Source organism: Solanum tuberosum, unplaced genomic scaffold (assembly GCF_000226075.1).
Source record: "Solanum tuberosum cultivar DM 1-3 516 R44 unplaced genomic scaffold, SolTub_3.0 scf00159, whole genome shotgun sequence".
Lineage (NCBI taxonomy): Eukaryota > Viridiplantae > Streptophyta > Magnoliopsida > Solanales > Solanaceae > Solanum > Solanum tuberosum.
The window spans coordinates 952,795-964,067 of record NW_006239089.1 but is presented as its reverse complement, the minus strand read 5'-3'; the positions used below and the strand labels follow the sequence as shown (position 1 = coordinate 964,067).

The 11,273-nt window shown below is 28.8% G+C and overlaps 1 protein-coding gene across 1 annotated transcript; it reads right to left on the bottom strand.

The window, feature by feature from the left end:
- Positions 1-7,351: 7,351 nt before the first annotated feature.
- On the bottom strand, positions 7,352-8,199 carry LOC102595246 (cysteine protease inhibitor 8-like). Its single transcript, XM_006353863.2, has one exon. The coding sequence runs from the start codon at positions 8,162-8,164 to the stop codon at positions 7,580-7,582; it is 585 nt and encodes a 194-aa protein (XP_006353925.1). The 5' UTR covers positions 8,165-8,199; the 3' UTR covers positions 7,352-7,579.
- Between the last annotated feature and the right edge of the window lie 3,074 nt (positions 8,200-11,273).

Below are 11,273 nucleotides of genomic sequence, written 5' to 3'. Positions count from 1 at the left end.
GTCCAATTTATAGACCTGCTAAGGGCATTTTTGACAAACAAAAAATGAATACCTACTACCGCCTTAGACACCTCAAATAAGTTTTATTCATTTTAAATAACTAATATTAAGTCACTCTTAACACTTTTCTTTTTTTACTATCAACAAAAATATATAGTACATAATATGTGTTACACAGAATAATATGTAAAGTATCAAATTAAATAAAGACATTTCTTATTTGTCTCCAAAATAAATCTTAAATAATAAATTTTTAGTAAAAATAAAAAATGGCCAATAATTCAATTTGTAGGATATTTATTATTTAATTTGGCTTCAACTAGAGTAGTCGGTAAAATTAATAAATATTACTTGAGAATATTGTCCATTGTGCTTAAAGGACTCTTGAAACTTGACATCCAGTGGAGAACCATTCATGGGATTATTGCACTAATAAAATTAAGTTGCAACACCTAATTTTACTTACCAGACTCATGTACATAATTATTAAGGATAAAAAATTTTATCCGTATATAATGTATATACTAACCTAATATATAAATGACATGTGTTTGAATTTATGGTTCATTTTACATAATTTTAATTAAATAACATTTGTTTTGCTTCATTTTAATAATTTATATTCACCACTGAATACAAATAACAGGCTAACAATTCCAAAAATTGATATTAATATGCTAGCTGGCATGGAATTATTCCACAAGTAAAATATATCACTGAAGTACGATTGAGATTTATACCACTGATTATTTTGTTACCTATCACGAATGGATCTTAAAAATAATGGCAAATCATTATTATGCAAGATGATTTTTTTTTTAATTATTTTTTTGACAAATTAATAATTGAAGGATAGGGTTTGCGTTATCTGATACATAGAACTTAGTTTTGAATTTGAGTAAATTGAGTGTTGAAACTCAAGAATAATTAGGCAAAATAAAAATTGCACTTCAAATACATATAACTGAAGTTTTAGTCATTTTTTATACACTTCAATCATAGGTACATTCAATAAAATTAAAATAATGTTAAATGAGTTTGTTAAATGTATTGTTATTTTGATAAATTGATGATTCAAGTTTGTTTCATACGATTGTAGATCTGATCTTCGACTAAATTCGGATCGGACTTTGCAGGGCCCATTCGAAAGGGACACTCCCAACAGGATTTTTTCCATACCCAGGGCTCGAACCCGAGACCTCTGGTTAAGGGTGAAGCACTCCCACCAGTGCACCACAACCCATGTTGGTCCTAAAGTCATTATTATTAATTAGGTAGGTATGTTCAAAATAATTCTTTAAAAGTGATCATATCCGATCTTAATCAAATACAACTCTAACTCCAATTTTTAAATTTTTAAATAATACTCCCTCCGTCCCCTTTTAGTTGTTATGCTGCACTTTTCAAAAAATCATTTTTGAATTATTTTTCAATTTTAATTAGATTACATTAAAGATATTTTAAATTAAAAATTTAGATATATATTTAAAAGCTATACGAAAAGTACTATAAATTGTAATTTTTTGCATATCAATATGATGAAAAAATACATCGTAAAATATTAGTCAAAGTTCTTATTGTTTAACTCTAAAAGAAAGTCATACAACTAAAAAAAAATGAAGTGAATATAAATATATTTAATTTTCATGATCAAACGCATACTAAAATATATTAATCAAGTTGCCAATCGCCATAATGATGAAAGGAAACAGGTGAATGCAGCTCATATCACTGAAAATAAAGCACTTTATACTTCATCTTTTCAGCACTACCAGCGTATAAAAAAAATGAAAATGTGTAGTTTTCAAGTTTAATACTAAGAGCCGTAGAGAGTTTATTTTCGATAAACTTGAGGGGGAAAAGCAAAATTAAGGCATTAACAAATGAATAAAGATGAACTTATATGCTTTGATTATAAAAGTAGTCTAACATTATTTGTTTGTAAAATTTGGATGCAGTTAAACATGGTTATTAAAGAATCACTTCGACTGTATCCACCAGATCCTATCATTGAACGAATGGCTTGTGAAGATATGATTTGTTAAACATCTTAATTTTTCAATAAAATATTTTTTTTTTCAAAATAAGTACTTTTGATCTCATAACAATAATGCGGCTTTTAACCATGCCAGTTATAGTTATATGGGTTGGGTTATTTATAGAAAAGTTAAATGTACGGAACAAACCAAATTCAAATTAAACCTATTAATTAGCGATTGAGACGTAATTAGTTTTAATATGTACATTGTGAATTACACGTACTCAATGGTCCCGTAAATCTTAATCGTATTTTGGATAAAAGCCACCTGGCTGCTTAGAGATTTAATAATTTTGGATGTATTTGATATTTTCCCTCCGAAGACCTTATCTTCAGTCTCACTTCTTGTAGTGTCTATCTTCACCATCCCACACTTTTTACTTTTATTATTGTGTGTTTTAATATATTTATCTAGATTATATATAAATATTTTTTATTTACCTACTATTATTTATCTACTAAACAAATAAGAATTTTATTTTCTTGAGGAACATCTTTCAAAAAGAATATTTTCTTTCGTAACGAATATATCCTGAACAACCACAAATGTTAATATCAACATTTTGGTTTTAATTGAGTTGAAATGTTTAGAAAGAAAAACAAAGAAGAAATGAAAACTATTAGGCATACAAAAGTACAAAATAGTTAACCAAACAACAATAATTAAGATACCAAAAATGCAAATAATATTCTAGTCATGGTTTTGTGCTGAAAGTTTTTAGATAACTTTTATATGTACTTCAGTCATTTTGTCTTGGTTTTAATAACCTTAGTTAAAAATGTTTGAAGGTAAAAGTTCTGTAAAATGCTTGAAATTTTGCCTTTATCTAATTTACAACTTCAGTAAAAATTGTCTGAATTTTTTTTTATGATGACCTTCACAAAGGCACACCTTAGACAAAAATGTTTATAGGTCTAGGTTTTAAATTGTAAAATTTCTGCTCCATATTAGTTGTTTTATCTTTTTAAAAAATAATTTATCCAAAAAAAAACTTTCTAAAAAAACTTTACAAACTTATTTACAGTTTTTAAAAAGAATTAATTATTATAAGGTTAAAAAGAGAAAATAATAATTAATTCTCTCCTGATTTTATAAATTAACAAATAATTTAAGAAAAATAATTTTTAAAAATAATGAACGACTAATATTGAATGAACACTAATCATCAAAGAAATTAAAGAATAATTAAGTAGCCAAATTTTCCGTTCTTATCATCAACTCTACTTGGAGTTGCACTGTTGCAGGCCAATAATGGATATATATTATATACTAATGTGCCGATGGGACCATTATTAGACCATAGTTAAAACCGATAAAGTGATCCTATTAAAATAGTGAAGTAGAGAGGTGTTTTTAAAGTTATCAATAGTTCGAAAATAAAATTAATAATTCATATCAAATTCAGAAGTGTTTTCATTATTTTTGTCTATCATCTATTCTCGACTTTTAAATTTGAGAGTTCATAAACAATATATGTCCTCTCAGTTTTTAAATTCGTTCAACTTCACCATTATTAACATTGTGAAAATTAATTCAATGTCAATTGTCCGTACTATGGACAAACCCTAAATTATTGAAACAAAAGATTATACAATAAAATTAATTTAGTACTAAAAATAGCGTAAAGGGCTGAAACTAACGAACATGGTTAAATTAAAATTGAGGAACATCGTATCTTTTTGGCCTAAAAGATATTTGAATACTATACTAATATATATCCACCATTGAAGATAAATACCAACAGGCTAACAACCAAGTTATTTTCATTTTTGTCATGCAATCTTAGCTTGTTAAAGCCAAAAATGAATATTAATGTCTTGACGGGACCGCACGTGTTACTATCCCATAACTAAAATGGAGTCCGAAACTAAAAGGGGAACAATTTTTTTCGAAAATCTCAAAAGGGCAAATAAATTATTTATGAAACCAAAATGACAATAATTTGTAATGACATCTAAATCAGGGTTTTCGCCGCAAGGCACAGAAATCCATGAGCGGTACAACAACTTTTAACCCTGTAAGGCTCAGCCGGCGTGAGCCTTACAAGGCGCAAGGCAGGCTATTTTTTTTCAAAAAAAAAAGTTTTTATGGTGTACGGTCCTTAAGGCTACACGTTTGCAAACTCGACCGCCCATTTTTGTTTGTTAGATAAATAAAAAAATCTGACTATGTAGTTGAGATGTTAAATCATCCAACTTTAAATTTATCTAAAATGCAGTACCTTTTTTACAAAATACAATGTATTTTAGTCGGTTATTTTTTTTAAAAAAAATTATGCCTTTTGAGTTATCAAAATAGGATTTCTATTGACCGTAAGCTTAATTTGATAATGCAAAAAAATTTAAAATAAATAAATTGTATATTGTAAGTAATGCACATTTCAACACACGTATGACGCATGCATATTAGGGGTGAAGCTATATAGTTCTTATGACACTTGTTTAAGCTTGGTTTTCTAAAGAATGTTTGGATGTATCGTTTGCTTAAATATAATATTTATTTTGATGATTAGTTAAATTTAATTTATATCATTAAATTTATGGAAAAGGGTTAAAATTGCTCCTAAACTATGTGAAATAGATCACTTATACCCTCCATTATATTTTGGGATCAAAAATATCCCCGCCGTTATCCTAGGAGACCACAAATACCCTCAAGAGTTAATACCCCAAATTATTAGTGATGTGGCAAGCCACATGGGACTAATCCCTCCACCTAAGCATTGCCAACTAAGATTCACTACAAAAGAATTTGACCTTTAGCGGCGACAATAGTCGCCACAAAAGCCCAGAAATCGTCACTAAAAGTTTTTAACATTAAATTCTAATTTTGTGTTTTTTTCTTCATTGTTTTTAAAAAACCAAAAATGATATCGATTAAGTAGGAGTTTTAAGACACTGTATGTTTTATTTTTATGTCATATGTAAATGTATAAAATGTACAATGATGCATTATATAGTAGGAGATTTGAATCGAGAAGTAATTTTGATGATTTTTCGTAATAATATTGGATATTTTTAATATTGATATTTCAAAGTTATTTATTTTAGAAAATTAGGTTGCAATCAAAAATTAATTATCATATTTTTTTGTTGAAAAAATAGGTTTTACTAGCGAATGGTTGTTGGAGCCTTAGTCGCCACTAAAAATCACTAATAACCTTTAGTGACAATATTTTGGGATTTTGTGGCAACTTTGTCGCCACTAAAGGTCAAATTCTTTTGTAGTGAATCTTAGTTGGCAATGCTTAGGTGGAGGGATTAGTCCCATGTGGCTTGCCACATCACTAATAATTTGGGGTGTTAACTCTTGAGGGTATTTGTGGTCTCCTAGGATAACGGTGGGAATATTTTTGATCCCAAAATGTAATGGAGGGTATAAGTGGTCTATTTCACATAGTTTATTTAGGGGCAATTTTGATCCTTTTCCGTTAAATTTATTATTAGGTAATAATGTGATTTTTCATTTTGTGTAATGGTTGATTTAGTATGAATGTATGGTCATAATATTTTTTTTTGTTTTGTTTTACTTACTATTTAATAATTGTATTTTATTGTTTTTTTATAGTAAATCTACTCCGTACTTTATTTTTCTGGTGTGTTTATCTTTTTAATTTTTTTGACATTATGTAATTATCGAAAAAGATACAATTTAATATAACATAATATAATATATTATAAAATGACATGTAACAACCATCCAAACAAAGTATAAATATATAGTTTCATCAAAAGTTATGGTGATAAAATGGTAAATTTCGTAGTGAGGTTTAGATTCGAATTATAACAACGAAGTCACTTTCTAATAAATAATATTTTATACCTTTAACATGAGTTTTTTTTTAAAAAAAATTGAACTCAGATGCGGAATCTCAATACGAATATTGAGCCTAAAAAGTACTCTATAAAAGAAGTTCATAAATAAATAGTCCATTTAATGGCAAATTTTTATCCTTTTGTCAATAAAAAAAAGTCCATGAATAATCTTTTCCCATATTTGGTATTGCATTTTAGTTCTAAATTAAACACCTTTTTACCTGATTTGATTACAAATATATAATAAATTACTTGAATCATCAAAGAAAAATTTGCACATTAATTAATCAGAACCGACATACTTAGGAAAGATATTATTAGTCATAGACTCATAGGACATGGATCTTGTTCCATAATTACTAGTTATAATAACTACTGTAACATTTATATATTTAATTAAGCCAAATAAATATAATCTTTTCCGATTATTTTTTAAAAAAAAAATAGCCTTGCGCCTTGTAAGGCTCATGGCGGTTGAGCCTTACAAGGCTAAAAGTTGTTGCGCCTTGTAAGGCTCATGGGTTTCTGTGTCCTTGCGGCGGAAACTCTAATTGAGACGCCGTTACAAATTGTTACCCTTTTGATTTCATAAATAATTCAGTTGCCCTTTTGAAATTTTTGAAAATTTCTATTGCCCTTTTGGTTCTGAAGCCCCCTCATTTTGAAGTTTTGGTTTCTTAAATCTTGTTATCCTTGAATTTTTCTAGCACTTAAAGTTTTGGTTTCTTAATTTTTTTTATTTCTTTCAATGTATTAAGTTTCTTTCTATTTCATTCTGATTAAATTAAAAAAAAACTTTATTTTACTATCTTTGTTGTGGTTAAAACTTAAAAATAATTAAATGAATTCACCTATTTGAAACATAATGACATGTTTTTCTCATATATTATTGGAAAAAATAATAATTTTCTTACCGAATAAATTAAATTATTATTATTTTAATCCAGTAACTTGAACTTAATGATGATTGTGTTTTGATTGTATTTGCATTAGTAATGAAATAACTTGGTGATATCGAAGAAACAGAGTGATTGATTGAAAACATATATAATAAAAATAATATATCCTCGGGGATATTGGAAAATTGTTATACAAATAAATTTCTACAACAACAATAAACAATGAAACTTCTAGTTCAATTGAACATACGATAAAATTAACTCCTTGTCAAAGCAACATATAATACACATTTGCATTCATTACAACAGTATTTTTTGAGCTTTTTCTTTTTTCCATCCTTAAACCTAATTTAAGTCTACTGGGCATGTCTAATCAAAATTAATATGCAATTGATTAAACATAAAAGGATCTTATCCATGAAATCCACATCACGTAATCAATAACAATGCATATTACAACTTGGACTTAGTCGTAACTCCAATACAAACTGATCAATAATGAATACTAATGTCGTGACGGTACCGGATGGGATTATCCATAAGTAATTAATACGTAGCACTTATTAATTACTAAAACTTATTTGTTTGAAAGCAGAAATTAATAAATAAAGAACCTAGCTTTTTTATTCATCATAAGCATTAATATTACATAGAAGCATGCTCCACATTATTTTAGAAAGCGATCGAGCTAGGTTATAATAAGCATAGATAATTAACTAACTATGCATCATTCTTGTTTACTTTGCTAAAGCCAAAGGGATAAGGCTTGTTATTGAGAGCCAGACGGGCGTATCCCTTATTTTCGTATAGTCCGACATCTGCACAATCAAATTGGCATGTTGGACAAATATATTTGACTAGGACAATACCTTAACTTGTAAGAATGAGGTCTCCCTGTCTCATATTTCTCAATCTTGAACCAGTTCTCTATGTTATTAGGTCCTGGAAATCCAAAGGTGCCACCAGTTATAACAAACCTAAGTGGTGAATGCGTCGGCCCTACGATGGAATAAGCAACTTTCCAAACAGTTTCGTTAATACATGACTTAGTTGAAGAAGAAGAAGTTGAGAACTTTATACTAACATCTTGGTTTTCAGAAACGAAATGACTTCCAAGTTTCATAGTATAAAACAACACAGGTGTGTTGTTATCAAATTCACCAGAACTGTCCTGCACAACGCCATTTGGGCATTTGGTGTTTCCAAGATTAGCTAAGTATACGCTTCCACCGCCAAAGGGAATACTTATAATGGAGTACTCCTCGTCTATCTTGAGTGGTTCGCCGTCCATGTCCAGCACGGGAGGGGATACAACATTCCCATTATTATCAGAAATGGAAAATTCATGAGAAAAGGCAACCAAACTTGAAACCAACAGGAAACTCAAAATATTACTAATACACTTCTTCATCTTTAATTTGTTTGTGTGCTATGACTCTATCTCCAATTTATAGAGCTGCTAAGGGCATTTTTGACAAACAAAAATGACCTTTTATTTTAGGTTATAATAACCTAAAGAAAATAAGTACATAACCTTTTTTTTTTTTTAACAAATAAATAATGATCACAAAGAATTGAAATGGCAAGGTTAATGTTCTATTTATTCAATCTATGTTAATTTTTTTTTTTTTTTATATATATATATATATAGTACCTTTTTTTTTATAACTTTGAAGCAAAAATATTTATTTATATATATAGGCTATAGCTATAAGATTTTGTTTTCAAATAATTTTATTATGGTTATGGGTCCTATATTCATCCCTCCCACTGTCAAAGTTTGCGTCAAACAACTATATATTTATTTATTTTTTTCTTGTAAATTCCAAACTCAACTTAAAAATAATAATTAAATATTCCATTGCAAAACTACATAAAGTTCCTGGTTTTATTTTCTCAATTTTTATTGTAGTAAAAAAGTTGAGAAATTAACATTGTCAATTTAAATTTTGTAGTTAAGAAATTTTATGATTTCGTGGATGGTCATAAGTTCGAACTTTTGTAGCTATTACTAGATATTAGCCCTGACTAGCTTTTAAATTCATAGCTAAAATTTAGTAGTAAAGTTCCCATTTTTATTTTCTCAACTTCAATTATATAGTAATGAAGTTGAGAAATAACGGTCACATTAATTTTTATAGCTAAGAAAGTTAATGAAATTGTGGATAGTCATGAAGCTCGCGTTTTTGTAGCTTTTATAAGATACAATTATTCTTGGACACTTTTAATTAAATTTTTGACTCCGCCATTATTAGAATAGTTGGTAAAATTAATAAATATTACTTGAGAATATTGTCCATTGTGCTTAAAGGACTCTTGAAACTTGACATCCGGTGGAGAACCATTCATGAGATCATTGCACTAATAAAATTAAGGGTAAAATTTATCCGTATATGATGTATATACGAATTCAATATTTGAAAACATGTGTTTGAATTTGTGGTTCATTTTACATAATTTTAATTAAATAATATTTGTTTTGCTTGATTTTAATAATTTATATTCACCGCTGAATATAAATAACAGTCTAACAATTCCAAAAATTGATATTAATGTGCTAGCTGGCATGGAATTATCCCACAAGTAAAATATGTCACTGAAGTACGATCAAGATTTATACCACTAATTATTTTGGTACCAATCAAGAATGAATCTTAAAATAATGGCAAATCACTATTATGCAAAATGATTTTTTTTTAGATTATTTTTTTTGACAAATTAATAATTGAAGGATAGGGTTTGCGTTATATGATATATAGAACTTAGTTTTGAATTTGAGTAAATTGAGTGTTGAAACTCAAAGAATAATTGGGCAAAATAAAAAATTGCACTTCAAACACATATAACTGAAATTTTAGTTAATTTTTACACACTTCAATCATATGTACATTCATTAAAATTATAATAATGTTAAATGAGTTTGTTAAATTTATTGTTATTTTGATAAATTGATCATTCAAGTTTGTTTTATACGGTTATAAACCTTATAATTTAAATTGAAACATATTTACATTAGACTTGAGTATTAAATCGATTGTTTGGAAGCATAAATTAATAAATAAAGACCTAGTTTTTTTTTTTTTGGTTCAAAACAGAGTAATATATATGTTACGTAATATGCATCGTTACATTGTTACCAGCAAGTGGCAAAACAGGACACCTACTATTGATGTTCTGAGGAAGGGGCATACTATTACTATTACTATTACATGAGTTGCTTGTAAAAGATTTCTTAGATAGTCTAACAAATGGAGTTCCTTCTTTGTCTGCTTCTAGTTTGTTGGATACAAACACCGGAGGAACTTCCATGCACAAAAAGAGTTGATTTGATCCATTTTAGCGCCTTCCTTTGCTAGAGCGTCTGCCACTTGGTTTGTTTCTCTAAAGATATGGTGTATTAGGGGGTTCCCCAGGCGGTGAAGTAGATCCCTGCAATCAGAAAGAATAATTTCGTCAGTGGGGTGTTCTCCTCGAATGAGGGTCTTAATTTCCTTGCAATCGACGTTAACTTCCAATGGTACTAATCCTCTTTCTAGTGCTATTCGAAGTCCCTGCAAAAGTGCTATCAATTCAACTTTCATGTTATTTGCCATATACAAGTTTCCCATATATCCCAAAACCCAATCGCCCTTGCTATTCCTAATGACTCCACCTGTTCCGCCTTGTCTTGTGCTTCCCATGAACAATCCTTCGCTATTGAGCTTGTAACCCTGGCAGGGTGTTGTCCATTTAAGGTAGTTGATAATATTTTTATCTTCCGTGTGTGTATTGTTTGTAAGAGCATAGTATTCAACAACATGATACAAAGCGTTCTTTGATGAAATATTTTTTTTCTCATTATTATGGTATTTTTTGTTTCTTGTTAACCATATGTTCCATTTATAGAAGGGAAAAACTTCCTTCCAAGTTGTATGACTTTTTATGTTAATGTTGAGGCTTTTTAGTAGTGTTAACCAGTCAGAACCTTGGTTATTTGTGAACTGATTTATGGTGTAAATTACCCCCAGTTCCCTCCACAACTGCCTTACATTCGTGCATTCCACGAAAATATGTTTGATTGTTTCTGGTTTTTGCATAGATTGCATAGGTCGCTGACATCAATCCCTATAGATTTGAGGTAGCTTTAGTTGGTAATCTGTTGTGGTGACAGAGCCAAAGGAAAAATTTAATCTTATTTGGTTCATAAGCATTAATATTACAAACAAATTGGCATATGTTGGACACATATATTGACTAGGACAATACCTTAGCTTGTAAGAATTATGTCCTGTATTTTGGTTGCTATTAATCTCTGTCCAATTTATAGAGCCTACTTAATTAGTTGCATGGCTTCATTTGCACGGTTTTGTTACATAAATAATATCTATTTTGTCCTTGAATGTGTGAGACATATAATAGTAATAATTAGTATAGAGACTTGCTATTTTGACAAATAATTACAAGGTAAGGTTGGTAGATGTTAGCAGAGTAAATTTCATGGATGGTCATCCAATTTTGTGTTCATTACCTAAAATCATTAT

Coding starts and splice junctions, on each gene's coding strand:
- LOC102595246 (XM_006353863.2), bottom strand. CDS start 8,164: ATGAAGAAGTGTATTAGTAATATTTTGAGTTTCCTGTTGGTTTCAAGT.